At 39.0% G+C, this 19,146-nt stretch overlaps 1 protein-coding gene and 2 long non-coding RNA genes across 4 annotated transcripts; 1 reads left to right on the top strand and 2 right to left on the bottom strand.

Moving 5' to 3' along the window:
• The first annotated feature begins 133 nt into the window (after positions 1 to 133).
• LOC122757897 lies at positions 134 to 13,722 on the top strand. The gene is made up of 3 exons (XR_006358082.1): positions 134 to 238; positions 540 to 671; positions 13,656 to 13,722. It is a non-coding gene; the product is annotated as an uncharacterized LOC122757897 (long non-coding RNA).
• Positions 2,674 to 4,013, bottom strand: LOC116804588. Its single transcript, XR_004364587.2, has 2 exons — positions 3,098 to 4,013; positions 2,674 to 2,939 (listed from the first exon to the last, which is right to left on the bottom strand). It is a non-coding gene; the product is annotated as an uncharacterized LOC116804588 (long non-coding RNA).
• Positions 5,865 to 8,722, bottom strand: LOC6585583. Of its 2 annotated transcripts, none has more exons than XM_044011635.1 (5): positions 8,677 to 8,722; positions 8,001 to 8,389; positions 6,952 to 7,308; positions 6,737 to 6,870; positions 5,865 to 6,646 (listed from the first exon to the last, which is right to left on the bottom strand). In XM_044011635.1, exons 1-5 carry the CDS (start codon positions 8,705 to 8,707, stop codon positions 6,361 to 6,363), a joined length of 1,197 nt encoding a protein of 398 aa, XP_043867570.1. In that variant the 5' UTR covers positions 8,708 to 8,722; the 3' UTR covers positions 5,865 to 6,360. The 2 variants fall into 2 exon arrangements, with proteins under 2 accessions (XP_043867570.1, XP_002011211.1); XM_002011175.4 differs by lacking the exon at positions 8,677 to 8,722 and adding an exon at positions 8,435 to 8,655 and having other exon boundaries at positions 8,001 to 8,365.
• Positions 13,723 to 19,146: the final 5,424 nt, after the last annotated feature.

Below are 19,146 nucleotides of genomic sequence, written 5' to 3'. Positions count from 1 at the left end.
TCGTAAGCACAAAACACTCTCACACACTCACAGCAGCTGCTGCTGTGTAGTCGCACTTGTAGAGCTTTTCAAAGCGTATAGGGCTGAAGCTGAAGCCAAAAAGCTCATGCGGCTGGCGACAACGTCATCGTGTAAATAAACGCAAGTTCAGTCCATCAACGACACTCGTGCGAGGCGGATGCGAAAGCGCGCGCAACTCTCTCTGCCCAGTGCCATAAACAAAACATTGACAGGAGTAGTAAGAAAAAGTTGCCTCATTTACAATTCTGAAATCGAGTCCGAGTCCAACAAACAACAGCAAGAACAACAAATAAAATAACAAATACAATAACAAACACCACGAGCAGCTTCCTAGGCCTTGCTTGCTCTTCTTGTTGTTACAACAAAGAACCAAAAAAAAAAAAAAAAAAAAAAACAATAACAGATTTTTTGTTTTTTTTTTTTTCGCGTGTTGCGTGTAAATAAATAGCGTAAAGCAACTTTTTCTTGCCATTCCCGAGTGTTGCTATTTTTTTTTGCAATTTTTTCATGTGTTGCAGCAATTACCAAAAAAATATAAATAATAAAAACAACAACAAAATGCCAAACAAGATAATATAAACAAGAAATCACAGACAGTATTTACAGCAGCAGCGGTAGCGCAGCAGAAGCCAGCGTCAGCGCCGACAGCGGTAAGCATTCAAAATATTAGTTAAAAGCTAGAAGACAAAAACAAACCAAAAAAACAAAAAACATTTGCATTGCATAGAATTTTAGCTTATGCGCGCGTTACCTCGCTCTCGCTCTCTCCTCCTTTATCTCGCTGCGTCCCTGTGTGTGCGTGAGTGTGGGTGTGTGTGTGTGAGTTCCTGTTAAGTTTGTCCGTTATATGTTTATGTGTGCGTGCGTGTGTGTGAGTGCGGCAATTCATGTTGTTGTTGTTTTTTGTTTTTGCAGCGCGCTTTTAGGCGCAACTCGAATGCAGCCAACAAGCAAAAAAAAGAGAAAAAAATGCGAAAAAGCAGCACAAAAATAACTAATTAAAATGTCCGCAACTGTCAGTCGCACGCAGCATACCTAACCCTGGACTGCCCCCTTGCCCTTGCCGCTTGCCCCACGCCTCTGGCCCCTGGCCTATGTCTTGCTCTTTCGCTATGCCTCTATTCATGCCCATTGAATTTCGCATCCTCTCGACTGCGTCCTTGGCCATGCGCCCACACGCAATTGCATTTACAGTTACGGACATCACAGCCGCAGTCGCAGTCGGCGTCGTTTGCCGTTCAGTTCCCATTTTTTTTCGCATTCCTTTTGCACGTTGTTTTTGCCGTTACCTAGAAATTGCAATTTTCCATTATCGCATAGATTCATTTATCTGAGAACTCTACAAATGATACTCTGTAAACTGAAATTGATACCAGGGGTGTGTCCGACTGCAGTAAATTCTCAACATATATTTATAATATATATTCTACTGATGATCCTTTTATAACTATCGTTAGCAACTGCTACAGTCCTAGACAGTCATCATAGCATAGCATACTATGTTCGAGGGTATGCGAAAATTAACTTATCTAATTCAGAATTTCCATCCATAATGACCTCAATTTAATTAAATCTAAAAAAAAAAATAGTAAAAGTAATATCGAATACTTTTCGGGAGCTCAAAGAATTTTCTCTTATGTTTCTCGCTTCTCAGAATACGGAAAAAATTCCTCAAAGCAGAAATAGTTGACTTCAACTTTCTAGTTCCAGGAATAAATTACCCAAGGGTAATTGTGAAAGGCAAGAGGCGATTTCCGGTTCGCTTAGGGGTTCTCCTTGCAAGCTTTCAAAGGGGAAAATCGAGTAGCGGTAAATAAATACAAAATTATAACTAAAATTGAAATTGAAGAGGTCTCTACTATAACCATTAGTAATCCTATATTTGTTAGTATAATGTCTCACCGAACAAAGCAAAGGTTTTTTATTTCTCTAGCGAACACATTTTATGTGAAACGAGAGATGCATCATACTTGTATCGTAAACCAAACACATATACACCTATTCAATAAAAGTTGCAATGTCGTTTCAAGTTCAGTTTTCTACTTGACACGAAAATCTAGAATGAAGAACTATATATATATATATATGTTGAAAAATATAAATTTTAAATGAATATACATATATACTGGTCTTTTTTAATATCTCCGTCTCCAAAGTGGCATAAAGCTTGCCAACTTCTTAAAGGAGGTTTATACTATCGGAATCATTTATTATTTTAAGTATCTAGCTCTGAAGCTTTAGAAGATATCATTCCTTATTCTGATTTCTTTTTTTCACCTTCAAGCGTATACTCATCTGTATATACTAAATATTTCTATACGGATGTTATTGACTTGAGTGTATGACGAATTTTGACATAATGACAAATTTTACACAAAGCCAATAAACGTGTTTTCACTTCGCCAATGAATATATGAATATCAAACCCAAACCACAAGTATAAAATACTTTCTACAATAACAAAATACACATATATTTTCTATAGTTCCCTCCGTTTTCTATATATATGAGTATTTATACAAATACTTATATAATATGAAATTTAAAATTTAAAAAAAAAAAAAAAAAATCTATTTTAAGTAAATAACTCTGTTATATATGTACATACAAATATTTCCCAACGATTTCATTCCCAAATTTAAATTATTTCCCTTATTTTCTAAATGTCCCTCCCATTTATTTCCCTTTCCCTTCCAGAAATTTACATGTCTGATTGGTCCCATAAATGAGCAAAACTATTTTACAGTTACTTTCAAACTTCAATCGAGACTGCTTCACATACATATTTGCGTGTAACGGTAATATCAGTACATACTATGCCTTCTTCTTTTTCTTGTTGTAAATTTGTCACCGTTCGGTAAGATCAGCATCATCAGCCTGACTCCCAGCTTCAATTAGCATAAAAGCAGCGACGTCGACTGGCAGGTGAAATGCGTTAAGAAAGAGAGAGGGAGAGGGAGAGACAGCGAGAGCGAGAGCGAGTGAGGGAGTCATTCGGTCGAGCACACCAGATACATGCATAAGTAAATGAATAAATAAATAATGTAAACAAAATATTAAATTAGAAGAAATTTACTTATGCACGCCGACGCAAACACAATTGAATGGAGCGAAAGGCAGAGCGAGAGCGAGAGCGACAGTGTGAGAGAGGTGTGAGAAGGCGGCTGACTGGCATACAAAGCATATACAAAAGTAAATTGTGCAAAAGCCCATTATAAATAAAGCAAAAACAAAATTTACACACACTCCCTCTCTCGGTCTCGCACGCTCTCTTTGCACACTGCTCACTGCTGCATGCTAAAGTTTGAGTAGCACTGGCAAGCATTGCAGCCACTTGTTCCTTTTTTCATATGTTCACAGTTGTAGGGCAATTGCAATTTGCATCGCAGCGAAAGTGGCCGCTTGACGGGTAAATCTGCTATACCCTATCCAAATCTAATGTAGGAACTATATAACGCACAAACAAATATAATCTTCTGCGTCATTATGATAAATTTCTTGATATAAAAAGCAACGTGACATATATTCTATTGAAAGACATTTCAATGATATACAAAAATACATGGATTACAGGGTATTTCGCCATCGGTTTTTCGTGATTGTTATACTTTTTTTTTGTGCTTGTTTGCCTGGCTGCTTGATGTAAAGATTGTGCAATAAAGCTACAATAACAAACAATTGCCGCACACTCATTGCACACACACACGCGCAGGCTCGTATAAAGATAGAGATATGCATATAAAATGCTGTGAGCGAATTTAGCAAATATGCACTCTCGCGCTCTCGCGATCGGCAGATCGTTAGCCACGCATACGCTCACATTTGTGTTCTCACCACACTCTCCTTTTTACACTTTCGTTGGGCTTTGATAAACGAATGATGGCGCTGGCGGCGGCGGCGGCAGCGGTAGCGACTGCATGGCGAGCGCGTATCCATTGCTGTGGCGCTCTCAGCCGGTCAGTTGTTTGGCTGAGCTTTTCCCGTTAGCCCACTCGCACTCGCACTCGCGCACATTGCCCGATAAACACAAAACAAACGAAAATCCAAAGAACAAATATACACACACGCATAGACAAGCATGAGCACATAGAAGCCGCGTCACGGCGACGGCGACGACGGCAACGTGTTTCGGTTTCGATTGTTTGGCAGGGCAAAATACAGAAGCTTTAAATACAGTTACTTCTTATACACAAGGTAGCAGGCAGGCAAAAGTGCGCGACGCTATCCAAAATGTTGTTGTTATTGTTATTGGTCTGATCTCCAAATATTGTTTGTTTGCGTGTGTGTGTGTTTTTTTTTTTGCTTGTTTTTTTTTTTTATTTGTGTAAGTGTGCGCGTGCTTTAGCTAAAAATGCAACAAATTTGCAACGAGCATGTGGCAATTGCTTAAAGAGCAGCCAGCCACAAAAACGAACGTAAGATATCAGAGTGTGAAGAGAGAAGGGGAGCAATAGAGAGAGAGAGAGAGTGACAGAGAGCAAAAGCGCGCCATTGCGACGGTGAGTGATTTTGGATTGCGTAAAGTGCTGCTCAAACTGTAAGAGAACAAGCCACAAGCACTTTAACCACTTTTTTCTATAACAGGTAAAAAAGGTGTTATACTTTGGCGAATTCGCACATAAAGAATAAGCAAAAAATACTTTGATTAGAATAAATGCACAAACATGTTGATAATATACATATTATGCAGATATTATGTGATATAATGGCAAAACAAATTAAAATTAAGATGATAATACAGTTTTAATTATAATAATTAGTACTGAAATGTGCGGAAGCACAGATCCGAATGGGAAAGAAGATTAAATTTATAAGTCCGTAGTATAGTTAGATCTGATTGAATGTCCAGACTAATTAGATATAGGCATAGACTCGTTGACTTTATACTGTTAATGTTCTCTCTATTAAAGCTAATAATCAAGTATTTAATTGACATATTAATTCTTTAACAGCAATTAACAAACAGACAGCATTCGCTTTACAAGCGCGCTAAAGTTCTAGAGTCGACGATATGCAAACAGTCGACAGGTGTTTGCTGATAGTTTTATATGCTTTTCACACACACACGCGCACACACATACCTCTGTATACATGTATGTATATATAGATGAACATGCGGCATATTGAATTACATTACAAACTATTTTGTTTAATTAAAGTCGCGCTACGGTTTGCACCTTTCACATTTCATGGCTGCTGTTGTTGTCTGACATTAGTTGATGAGAATATTTTCCACCATTTTCCATTACCCTTTTCTATTTCCATTTCCATTGGCACATTGCACAGTTCAATTCATCGAACGAGCTGTGCAAATGTCAGAAGCTGTTTGTCTTTGTGGTCGGATGGGCTCAGGGCACCACCCCATCCCAACACCCCCTATCTGCCTACCTGTGGTGACAATTATAGTATTATGCACTAATTGGGTTAATAATAAGTGACAGTGTGTCTGAATAGTGATGGACTAGCAAATACTCTGTGGATTGCTTTGCTTGTATAAGCTTTTAATTATAGATAAGATAAAGTTAATATATACCTTTGTACAAATTCCGACGTATATCGATAAATCGAGTAGGTTATCAATTAATCACATAAGCAAATCTTTATGTTAGCTAGACTTTACACAGTACCTTGGTTTTGAATTAGATACACATACATTCATACATATATGTATGTAAATCGATTAATGTATATCCATACGTTTTGGTATAATTTGATTTATTAGACGTGCTCTTCTGATATACATGCTCTCTAGAACATAACTTAACTTTCTGGAATGTTTTTCATCCTCCAGCATACCCTCTTGCGCTGCATTATAGGGTATAACCAAAACAATCATCAACATATTGATATTTCTCACATTTGAAATACATTTTATTGTCGCTCTAGACTATTATTTGTGCTAATATTATCATACAATTTGATTCTTCTATATTTGAACACACATATACATATATATAGATACATATAAATATATATATGCATGTATACATATGTATATAATATACAGATTATACTCGTTAGACATGCTTACTTCAGTACTGTAAGCATTTACATGTAGATAAGGGATAAGGGATTCATTCAAATATAAATTTCGATTACTTTATCTGACAAAAATTTTTAGACTTGGATCTAGTGATTCACTTGCAAAGGAAAAAATATAGAAGAGATGAAAACGAAAGCGATAAGTAACAACTGAAATTACAACATTCACTGATCTAATATATATATATAGATCTATATAGAAATTTGTTTCACGATGTGGCCTAACTAGTCTCTCATACAGCCGACTTGATATTTAACTATATATCTATATACATACATATCTGTGTATATATGTGGTCAAAACACGGCGCCGATAAACAAGATGATTGTGACACAGATGCCCACCGATGCGACTGACATTTTTGGCATCGATATGGGCTTACGGATTGGGACGTTAAAAAATCTGGCAACAATTTCATGCGCAATCAGCCTCAAGCTTGGCCAAATCGAGCGCAGCACGCGCCAGCGATACGGATTGATGAAATAGATCACATATCGAACCATTCCGATTTTGCGTTCGATTTTCTTGATCTCCTGTGCAATTCGATCGTTTCGGGTCTCTCTCAGCAGCTCTGCGTGTTTACTGTTGGAGAGAAAATGAATAAGAATCAGTAAGAGATGAACGAGAGAGAGATGACAGACCAAGTGATAGAGTTAAAACATTTATACTTACAGCTCTAGTTCGGCCAATTCCTGTTCGTAGCCCTTCAGTGCCTCGTAGGCCTTATCGATTTTTTCCTGCTTTGAATGTACAGCAATAACGATATCATCGTGTTGTGCTTGGAAGCGATCTTTCAGAGTCAATAGCTAAGTAATCGATATATTTTAATGAGAAGCGATAGAGAGAAAGAGAGAGAGAGAGAGAGAGAGAGAGAGGGAGAGCATTACCTCATCCTCCAGTTCGGCATTACGCATCTCGAGAACGCGATTCTGGCGCTGTTGTTCGGCCAATTCGTGGGCGCATTCGCGAAACTTGGTCAACTCCTGGAACATTTCGGTCTTTGTGGCGTTAAGCAATTCTGCAAAACTATTGCATTCCTGTGTCTTGACGCGCAGCTCACGGCGCAGCTTTGCCTCCTTGCGACGCAAAGCATTCAAAGCATTCTCAACGCTAATACATCCCTGGGAGCGCAGCTCTGCAGCATATTTTACCTCACGTAGCTCCATTTCGAGACGATCGCAGCGTCTCTGCTCCTTGCAGATCATCCTGTTGCGCATGAATAAGTCATCTCTCATTGTACTAGCCTGGAAGTATATAATATAAAATTAGCATGCATAAGACTACCTGTGAAATCCTCCCAAAAGGTATCTCTTAATATCTATGCATATTCGATATAAAAGAGACGCATATTTATCTATAAATTCTCAATTTATAGCTATAGATCTATTTATTGCGTTTATGCAAGGCTAATTAGATAAGCATGGAAGGATACTTTGTTAAAAACTATGTAGAATTTAGGTTAAGATTCATCCAAATATATTGTTTAAATAAAAGATAATTCCTAAGAGCTTAGTTTTGTAACTTTCTTTGTTAAAAACTCTATAGTAGATAGATTATTGTATTATTGTCTTATAATGCAATTCCGCTTCTCAAGGAGCTTTAACTATGGTTAGCGCTTGAAATCAAGAGATCAACCTCATTTTTTGATGATGAACCAGCTTTGATGGTTTGCCTTGGAAAACTTTGTCATGAGAAAAATATTTTCACAATTTTGGAGAGAGATAAATTGAAGAACACAAGATGGTGTTTCGATTTGGTAACTAAATCGGATTATGTCTACAAAATAGTTCACTGCTGAGCCATAGAGATAAAGAGATTCATCCGAGTGCAGTTTACAGATCTGAGTTGAAGTTAAAGCGTGTCTATCACGTACCTTCCTTCATTAGGAAGTCAAACTATGGTCTAATGGAATTTGAACCTGCTTTGCAATGCTCACCTTGATTTGATATTTGCGAACCAGCTCATGCAAATCACAGACCTCGGCGCAACGACGACGCCAGAGACGGGCGAGCATTACGTTGAAAACTTTAATAGCTCTCATACGACTCGGTATATCCATCGGCTGAGGTGTGGTTGCTGTTGCCACTGTTTGGATGGCATTTGGCTGCTGCCTCGGGGTGATGGGGTCAGTAAGTATTGGCGATGTTGAGGGCCGTAGATAGGCGTACTTTGATTTATGTGGACGCATCAGTTTCTCAAATGTTGAGTTCAGCTCATCGATGTCTTGATTGAGATTCTGCTCCATGCCGCACAAATTGCTGTTATTATTCTGCAGTGTGTCCTTTGATGACATGACCTTGCCTAACAGGCAGGCAGGGATGAAGGCTAGTAGTGAGAGGAAGTTCGTTAGCTTTCGAGACTTTTACTTACCGTCTTTCGCGCGCTATCTATACTACGTGAACTAGAAACTGCAGATATTGCTTTTGATCTTGCATATATATATTTAAATATATATGTTTGTATTTATGTTTATGTATGTATATGTTATGTGTTTAGTTGTGTTCATTCCAAATGGGAAAAAAAATTCCTATTTTTCAGCTCCGAAAAGTCTCTATAAATGCTCACACTCAGACATACAATTCCAACTCACAAACTTATATACGCTTACGTACGTTTATCCCTGAATTGAAATCCAAAGCACATTTGATCTGACGGAAAATTTGTTTTACCTTTTTTTTTCGTCTTTTATTATTATTTGGTAATTTGAAAGAAAAGTGAGAAAAGTTTTTTCAATATCCTTTCAAACTAAACTTTTGAAATTCGAAGCGAAGAGCAAAGCTCATTTGTTTTCGTTTTATTCTTTTGTGAAACTTTTAGTTTGAGATACGTAAACACAGAACATTAACTTCTACTCGGTTGAAAGATTCGAGCAATTGGTTGTTGGTAGGATTGTATACGAAGATTGAATTTGAGCAGAAGTCTGTGAAATAGACTATCTACGTAGATATAACTATGGAATTCAGCTAACTTAAAATTCTAGAGAGACATTAAAATGTCTGGCTTCGAAGAAGTATACGAAAAACGAATACCTTTTGATTGTAGGAGCAAAATAAACTTTACAGAGTCTCTCTCTGTCTCTCTCTCTCTCATTGTCTCTCTACAAAGCTCTCACTTAAATTTAATGCTTCTCTCTTTGTAGTTTGGCTAATGTAAAAAGGAAAATCGGTTTACAAATATTCTCACACTCTGCAACTCTGCTTCTTTCTCCTTTTTTCTCTCTCTTCTTCAAAATACTTATTTATTTCTAGATTCTTTTCTAAGAACCTTATAGTAGTTGGGTATGTTCAAGACATACATACATATTGTTTGGCACCGGTTTCCCAAATGAATATGTATCAATTTCTTAGGAGCTCAACCTTAGAGCCTTGTCTCCTGAGAACTATATAATTACTATTATGAAGTAGACGTCCTAAAATCTATATAGCAATTCAATATTGATAATATGTACTTATATTTATTATTGAAGAGTTTCTCTTTCATTATTACATTTTAGAGTAAAATTAAAGCAGTTTGCTACGCGCTTTTGAAACTTTCTCTGTTTTAAGAAGCTTAAAGAGGGAGGTACAAGGCAAGTAAACAAATGTCAAAGATTTTGCTGCTATTTAAAGCTGAAATAGAAAAAAAAAGAAAACGTTACGAATTGTTTTTCGAAAGTTTCGAAAGGCAAAAGCAGTAAAGGGTCGAGAAGTTCTCGTACCCAACTATTATAGTCTATACTTATATATGTGCATATTTATCACTATGTAGGCTTGTATATGTTTGTAGCTGGGGAAAATATGAAATGAGAAATTACACTATTGACTTATTGACACGGTTGCTGTTGTTGTTGTCCGTTGTTCGTTGCCTGCTGTTGTTGCCTGTCGCCACACGCCATTTTGACAGTTTGAGCGCTTTGCAAACAAACCAACGGCCAATTTTGTAATAGAGAGCAAAGGGCAGGCGGCACGAGGCCGCTTGCCGCTTGCCAGGAGGGGGGCGTGGCGTTGACAGGCATCAAACATAGTTGCTGATAAAGCGTGAACATGCCGGGCAGGAAACGGGGGCGTATATGGGGAAATATGAGTGAGAGTTGCGTTGGCGCCTGGCAGGCAATTACCTCCAATAACTATAAATGAAAGTATCGAAAGAGCATTGTGTGAAAGTTGCAGTTGCGCATACTCGACTCAGAGATACCCCAGCTTTAGATGTGAAGAAAACTATATATGTTACATTGAGTGAAAGTTATCGATAAGTTAGATTAAACTTGAAGTACAGAAAGTAAATTAAATTTACGAATAAGTTAACATAAATGTGATATCCGTCGATATTTATTAGCAAACAGAGCAAGCCTAATGGTAAGCCTAGTTAATATGCTTCGGACCCAAGCCGGAACTTTGTAATAGTCAGTCATGACCTTTGATCCGCGGCTTAATGGGAATATTCCATAAAGTTCAAGGCTGCTCGTTTCGATTGTTGGCTACAAATTTTTGAAACGCTCAAGCGCTGGCTTAACGTTTCAGCCAATTGCTGGGAAACAAGGCAGCAAATTGATAGACTGATAAACCGTTAGATTGATAAGCGGATAAAGTGAGCCAAGTGTCTTGTTGCCAAGATTGGCGCACATAATTAATTAAAATATCATTAGAGGCGGGGGCCAAAAGGAAATGCGAGCGATAGCGTCCTGGCAACCAAACCATAAAACTGGGCTAAATAGTTCCAGAAGCAACAGGATGCCCAGATAAGGATGCCCGGATAGAGGACAGATAATAGAGGCTAGAGTGAAGGAGTAGATGAAATGGAAGCGCAAAGCTGAAACTAAGCCAAGTCGCATACAGACACAGCTGGCCAAACTAATTATGCGCTCCAGCGCCACTGGAATCTTTTGCATATGAAAGCAGTTGTGAAATTGCCACGACCTTAGCCAGGACACCCAGCCCCGCCCCGCTCCCTCTGCACGCCTAACCCCTTTTACATGGCATGCTCGTATTCCATTCAAAGGCCATAGCATCTCATCCGCCTCGGCTTCTTCGTTCCCCCCTTTTCACTTTTTAGCATTGATTAAAAGTTTTAGCAAGTCAATAGAAGCCAAGCCCATGCCCATGTCCATGTCTAGGTCCAGGTCCAGGTCCAGGTCCAGGCTCTGGTCCACGTCTCGTCCTGCCGACAGAAGGCAACGCGTGACAGCTCAAAATGCAATTTGCAGTGCTTCTGCCGTGTAAAGTTGATGGGGATTATTTAAATTTATAAGCGAGTCGAAAATATTCATGAAAACCCAGCTCGAGCTTTGCCCTCGTGTTGACTTCTCAAAAAACAGAAGCGAGAAATTGATTCAAATCAAATTAACAATTCCATTTTCGACTCGATTTCGCACCCAGAAGCTACGAGTTATACTTTCCGGCCAGGTTTTATTATAACAATATACCGGTTAAAGACTTTAAAGGGGTTTCAGACAACACGTTTAAAGAAAATCAAAATTTCTATTCGTCCTTTTACTGCACCTATAGAGACTCGATAGATGGATTCGAAACATATGTATTAGATACTTAAATGGATTCTTCCAGCATTTCTCGAAATCTTAAAGAGTTATATATATAAAATTGTATATGCAGCTTCTACTCAAATATATACAGCCTACGAATATTTCGTTACTCAGATACCCCTTACTTGTCTGCGACAAGACAGAGCTGAACTTCGATGGATTCGATGAGCATGCCTAGAGCGTGAGAGACAAACTTTATAGTTTGCAATTTATTGATAACTTATGAACTTTGATGTTCCTTTTAAGCAGCTTTCATTCTTGTCGAATTTGGTGTGGGCGTGCCAACGGGAGAGGGGGGTGGTGGGGATGGTAAACGGGGGCGTTTCCTTAAGACCTTCGTGGCCATTCGTGAAGTATTAAAAAAAGTTCGCTTAAGTTTTTATATATTTTTGTTGTGTTTTTGTTTGCTGCTGCATTTCCTTGTTCCACAGACATCCACACGCTGTGTGCTTTTGGCAACTTGTGTATTTTCTCCTACTTTTCCTTGTTCTTCTCCTTCATCATCCTTTTGTGTGTATTTCATGTCATTCTGGTTTTTCTGTCGGTTGTGTTTGCTTTTGCCATTTCGTTTCCGCCATTTTCGCTGCTCATTTGCTGGCTGTTTATTTGCATAGCCGCGTGTGCCTTGACTCAGGGCTTAGCCACGGCTATGGCTACGGCTATGGCTACGGCTACGACTTGGCTGCAACTCAACTCAGCTGGGCTCACCTGGTTTGCCAGCTGTGTTTTTTATTTGATTAGCATTTGTTTATAAATGATTAACAAAGAGGTTAATGTGGCCCCAGCAGCGAGCGGGAGCTAAACAGCAAAGTGGGAGCTGCTCATGCCAACGATCTGGCAACGCTGGCAACGCTGGCAACAGCGGCACAGAAGCAGCTCAACCAGAAAACGTTCAAGGCAAAGGCACTGGCACTGCCAGAGCCAGTGTGAGCAAAGAAATGGAAATTTAGTTCATTAGGCACAGCTATGGGGCAATTCCTTTATATATATATATATATATATATATAATGTGTGTGTGTGTGTGTGTGTGTGTGTGTGTGTGTGCTGGATACAGTTAGAGTGCAGCAACGCTAGCAACACTAGCGACCTTCACATACAGACAGTCAAAGATATGAATGCGACTTCTTTAATTTTTATACTCATTCGCCAACTGAGCAAGCGAGCCTATTGGCTTGCTAAGCATAGTCTACCCAGCCGTATGAAAACAAAATAATTGGCAGCTATTGAAGCTTAGAGACTTGCAATTTGAAAAATTTACACTTTGATCGAAATATGTATGTAATATATCTAGTAGAATTTAATTAATATATAACTAAAATTTGGATTACATATACTCGTGTAGACTATGTTACTATTAAACTAATTTATAGATTTGTCAAATATGCTCATTTGAAGCATGACAAGTCAGGAGAAATTGTATATAGATCATCAAACAAGAAATTTTTGAACTATAACCCCCAAGCTGAACATTTATTTTGCTAGAGATTTCTTATTCCGAATTTTCCATTTTCTCCATTTTACTTATTTTCGAGCCATGAATGAGTATTGTGCAGTCCATGACGCCCGACTGAACAACACATGCTTGCTTTTTTTTGTGCCTCGCGCGCCTTTTATGTTGCCTCGCACTCACATCATGTATATATGTATATATAATCATAAAAAGCATATATATATGCCTGTGTGTCTGTATCTGTAAGGATGTATGTGTGTATGTGTGTATGTGTGTGTGTGTACATTCAAACATCGCTTGGATTCACCAAATTAAGGCCAACAGCAGCAACAACTTGGGCAACAATTGCGCAGAGTGAAAAGTTCAGGGAACTCTCTCTGGCTTCAACACACACACACACACCATCACACACACACAGACACACACTGCTGTACATGTGCCCTGACTCTGACGTAGCTGAATCTAATTAGGTAAATCTCAGTTTTACGTTTCCTCCCACTCAAGCAGCTTGTTAAGCCCGAACAACAGTTGCTTAGCTTTCAGTTTAAAGCACCCAACATGAACTGCAAATTGTATTAAATTATTTTCATTAATTTTAGTTTATGTTTTTTCTCTCTTTGCAGTTTGAAGAACGCCCTCCGATCGACCGAAAAAAAAACAAGTTTGCCGTAAGTAGAAAAAATCAATTTCTTGCTTTGCAACAAATTGACAGGCACTTTAACGTCTGCCTGTCAGCATTTTTGACAGCAACTTTAGCAGCTGGTGCTGACAGCGTTGCCACCTGACGAAACGGTGTTGGTTTTCTCAATTGAGGCAAAGTTGATCATGTGAGTGATTGAGCAAAATGTAGAGAAAGAGAAAGTAGAGTATCTCGAGCTCATCGAGTAGGGAATAATTGCACTAGTAAATCCCATATGGAGTATGTGAAATACTTTATAAGGCATCAGCTCGTCGTATACTCTTTCAGATACTCTTCTCTCCTGTATCTAGGCAATTCGAAATATGATTTGATGCTTGAATTTCTATTGCCTTTCCGATTCGCCTTTGACTTCTTTGTGCGTATATTAACGCATGAGAAGTTAATTTTCTTTGGCATAATTTTAGATACAGCATTTTACAATGCAATGAAATCGCGTTTCGAGCGGTGTTCAGTGGGTATATTAGTAGTGCATATGGACATCTGTTCTTTGTTATTTTCTCTTCCTACTAAATTACTCAAGAGCTGGTTAATCATATATCGAAAGAAACAGAACAAACATACGAAGTGTGTTTCAATGTTAGTCATACCTACGTATATACCTACATCTTGGAGTTAATGGGGATGTAGAATATAGAGTAACAAAGAAAACTTTGTTAAGAAACGGAAGCAGTTGTATAGACGTAGTCATATCAAAAGATCTGAATACAATAATTTATAGGGTAATCGCGCTTCGTCACTTCAAGCAAAACTAAATTAAAGCTATTTGTCTCATTTTCATTATTATTCTACAGAAATGAGCAAAAAAGGTAATAAATTAAACAACAAATTTTTTTAATAGAGTATCTGCGCTTCGTCACTTTTTTTTTTGTTGCCTCGTTCTTTTTTTTTTGTGTTTTTATTATTATTTTATTACAGTTAGCTCGTTGGCTTATGTATATTTTATATTTTATGTTGATTCGCTTTGAACAAGACTTGACGCACATCCACACACACAAATACACAGGGCACTAAACGGCTCGCCTGTGTGTGCGTGTGTGTGTGTGTGTGTGTGTGTAAAGTTGGCATAGTTTTTGAGGTTTTTTGCTTGAATGTATGCAGCACACTTGTGGCTCATGTTGTATTAATATAATCACTTTGGGGATTTTGTGGCTAAAACATCAACAGCAACAACAATAGCAACAACAACAACAATAGCAACAACAATAATTGTCTCTCGCTGCTACACCACTCACATGTTAAACAGATATTAAACTATAACTATGGAGGGTTAGTTTCAGTTAGTTTCGAGTGGAAGATTTTTACTAGTTTCCTCTGGCTGCGCTCCCTACTCTCTCCGCTTTCTCCTTCGTTCGACTGCTTTGCAATCCTGTCCTGTTTGGCTTTTGGCTCTTGGACAGTTTTTGCTAGCCGCTCCTTGATTATGACAGTTACATGTCGTATTTTGAATATTTCATGTTGTTGCTTTACCCACACACACTCATTCTCTCTCTCTCTCTCTCTCTCGCTCTACCATTCTGTCTCTTTCTCTTTCAGTTTCCTTGTGTATGACACTCTGTCTTTATGTGTTTTTTGTGCCCAATACCCTAAAAGCCTCAACAGTTGTGCCCAAAAATGTGCGGCATGCAATCGCATTTGCTCCTGCACACACACACACACATACACTTTGACACACCCACACTCACATGCAAATAAAATAACGTTAATTCACAAGTACAGAAAATCTTATAATCTTTTGGGCTTGTCTTAAAGTTCAACTTGAATATGAGCTGAGCAGAGCAGAGCAGAGTATAGACCTCGACTTGACAGACATCACAGCTACTACTACTACAGTGAAAGCTCTCTTAACGGACAGCTTGATTAGGTTGACAGCTGCTTTGGCATTTGACATTTATTTCTATTTTTGTTTGTTCTTTAAATAGATTGTAATATTTACATATCATTTGATATTCATTGCACTGTAATGTAATTGTTATTCTTATCGTCATACATAATGACTGTCATGACTACCATAATTATCATTGTTGTCTTGTTTGCTATTGGTTATTATTATTTATATTGTGCTGACCCTTATCATTATTATTGCTGATCATTAGCGGCATTATTACTCATTATTGTCTTTATTGTTATATTCATACTATTTTCATTATTCAATTAACATTAGTATTATTCATTATCATCATTACAGTCATTGGTATTAGCATTAGTAGTAGTATCATCATTGTCATTATTCATTATTATTGTCATTTTTTGTAATTTTCATATTTATTAGCAGCTGCATTATAATTATTATTAGCATTATCATTGTCATTAACATTAATATTAGTATTATTAATTTTTGATTATATGGATTATTGATTATTGATTACTACATTTGTTTCGATAGTCATCATCATCATTATAATTACTATCGTCATCATCATCATCGTCATCATCATCATCGTCATCATCATTGTCATCATTGCTAACACGTTATGCAGAGTTGCTTGGGTTTCTTACCCAACTTGGCTCAGTTGCTCATGTCCTAGCCGCAGTTGGCATAAATCAATTGAAAACCACTTGACTTCGCTGCCTGATGCTAAACTTTCCGAATTCCCTCTTTTCTCTTGGGGTAGCCACCTTTGTAGCATTCGTTGAGCCACTTTGTTCAAGATGCGACACATGTGATACAGCTCTCTCTCTGTGTGTGTGTGTGTGTGGTATTTGGTTTCTTCTTATCTATAAGGCACTTGTCACATGCTAAGCAAAGAGCTGTATAGAGGTTTTTGGGCGACTAGGTCTATTAAAGCCTCTATCATATGTGCTGCATATGTGTGGACCCACTAACTGGAATGCTAGCCCATCCTTCAGCTGTTATCTATAGCCAGGCATCCATTCACTCATTGCTCAACTGATGCTGTTGTTGTTGTTGTTGTAGTTGTTGCCATCATTTCGTCATGTTAATTTGGCGAAGCTTATGGCTTTTGAGATGGCAAACAGCAGCAAGGCAAGAGGGATAGAGTGGGAGCGAGAGAGCGGGAGAGCGGGAGGGAGAGAGAGAGAGAGAGAGATTGCTTTACCTCTGTTGTGTGGCCATCATCAAACAAAAAAAGAAGAAGAAGAAGAGAAAGCGTAGCATACATTTGTGCGTCGCTTATGTAACGCAGCGCTGCCTTGACATTCATACTGTGTGTCTGTCTCTGTCTCTGTCTCTTTCTCTGTCTATGTTTGTGTGTGTGTGTTGAGTAAGCATCGTTACGTGCACACACATAAAACGCGCCTCCTAATGTTAGCATCATTAGCCAGCAGCACCAGGACCTTCTTCTTCTTCTGCTTCTTCTTCTTCTTCTTCGTCTTGTTCTGCTTCTGCCTCTGCTTCTGCTTGCTCCACCTGCTGCCAGCCTCAACAAGAACAACTGCGTCACACGCTCGCCCGCTTATCTTTAACGTCACACACACACACACATACACCTGGCACTCGTGTGAGTGTGTGTGTTGCTCTTTGGTTATTTTCCGCTTGGCACCTTCTTTATATATATATATATATAGACTTTTTTTTTTTTTTTTGACTGACCCATGGCACAGTCCTTGATAGATCCCCACAAGAATCTGGACGATCTCTGTGTGCGCCTTTTGAGTTGGCTCTTTAATGCTGATGACATCGCACATTGCACTCGGCCTAATCTAGTGCAGGCTGCTGCTGCTGATGACAAAACGAGGATAATGGCCAGATAGACAATCAGACAGGCAGACAGACACAGAGAGAGAGAGAGAGGGAGAGAGAGAGAGAGAGGGAGAGGGACAGAGTGACGCAGTGAGGTAGCTGGCAATAGCAGCATTTTGTTGACTAATGATTTACAAAATACATGTCTCCAGCTGTGCGTTGCCATTGCCGTCACAGGCACACACAGACACACACACACACACACACACAAACTCTGGGGCATAGAGCGAAAAGCGCCTTTTGTTGGCAATACCCTGCAATGATTGCAAGCGCCTAATGTGGATATATGACAGTTGCCTTAGATCGCTTGACAAAATATCTTCAAGTTAGGGTAAAGGTATATTTGAGTCAGTCAGTTTTACTTTAGTAAGGTTTTCATGTAATTTGATTTATGAATTGCTTTCCAGACTAGGTCTACTTCTGTATAGACTCAAAGAACTCGAGTTCTATTGCCGCTAGAGCTATATAAGAATATGCGTAGTTCTATACGGAATAAATTAGCTCAAGTTCCATGGTAGTTGAACCTATATCAGACCAACCATAATTGCTTAAAGACTCAAGGAACTCAGCCTACAGAGCAGCTAGAGCTCCCAAATTTGAAACGTACTTCTATAGTCTAAAAGTGGATATAATAGCGGTTATATTGCCCAGAACTTTACAATTCGATATTAAACATAATGAAATGTCAATGCTCTTCCTGAAGATACTCGTAGCTCCCACATTCAGTTAAAATTTTCACTCGAATGAAACCGTGCTCAACTCAGGCTTTCGACTCAGCTGTGCAACAGAGCAAAGTCTAGTCGAGCTATTGGAACAGTTTGGCAATCTTTCTTTGTTGTTTTGTCTGTTTGGCCACTTTGGCAACAGTTTTGGGCCCACTTGGTCGTGGGACTTTATCTCGATATGAGGCCAATTATTTGGCAAAGCACCGGCGTCTAATCGACCCGATCAATGTCCTGGCAGCCACTTCAATTAGCTGCCCGCTTCTGTATCCGCTACACAAGTGCAATCAAATCATATCGCATTGATGCGAGACTTTTTCGCATAGGGCGCTCGAAATGCGAAAAGAAACAGAGAGAGATAGAGAGAGAGAGAGAGAGAGAGAGAGGGGTAGGGAGAGAGATGGGGATGGGAATGTAGATGTGCGCTTGTGCCCAGCCAAGTCTATCGCATTATTTACACAATTCGCCTCAAGTTGAATGTCGAGACGGAAAGTGGGGCTCGACAAGCCAACAAAAACAACAACAACAACAACAACAACAGGGCAACAATTGTGAGCTGCAAAAGGGGTTGGCATAAATATGCGTGTGCCATTTATAAATGGATACGTTATACGTTCTGAATGTAACAGGATGAGAAGCAGGCAGCAGGCAGACAGCAGACAGCAGGCAGCAGGAGGCAGGCAGCAGACAGCAGGCAGGCAGCAGGAGGCAGCAGGAGGCAGGCAACAAGGCAACAGGATGTAGAAACACTGAAGAGGCCACAAGGCTCCAAATTGAGCGCAATTAATTATTTGTCATTGGTTGACGCCGTGTGTGCTTGTATGTGTTGGTCTATCTCTCTCTCTCTCCCTCTCTCTGTCTCCCTCTGTAAATGTTTTGCCTGCTCAGCTCTTGGCATGCCATTTTCGGGTCGTCTACGAAACTTATTATCACATCAACTTGAACGATTTAAGCCAAGTGCCCCGACAATTAACTGTCGACATTTTTATTAT

Source organism: Drosophila mojavensis, unplaced genomic scaffold (assembly GCF_018153725.1).
Source record: "Drosophila mojavensis isolate 15081-1352.22 unplaced genomic scaffold, ASM1815372v1 contig_136, whole genome shotgun sequence".
NCBI lineage: Eukaryota > Metazoa > Arthropoda > Insecta > Diptera > Drosophilidae > Drosophila > Drosophila mojavensis.
Note: the sequence above shows the minus strand (reverse complement) of the source record. Positions and strands in the feature narration are given on the sequence as shown.

Bases quoted from the DNA above. Each gene is read 5' to 3' on its own strand.
- LOC6585583 (XM_044011635.1), bottom strand. From the start codon at position 8,707: ATGTGCTTTGGATTTCAATTCAGGGATAAAC. The intron at 8,390-8,676 runs GTACGTAAGCGT...TCTCACTACTAG, and splicing joins ATTTCAATTCAGGGATAAAC to CCTTCATCCCTGCCTGCCTG. The intron at 6,647-6,736 runs GTAAGTATAAAT...TCTCTCCAACAG, and splicing joins GAATTGGCCGAACTAGAGCT to TAAACACGCAGAGCTGCTGA.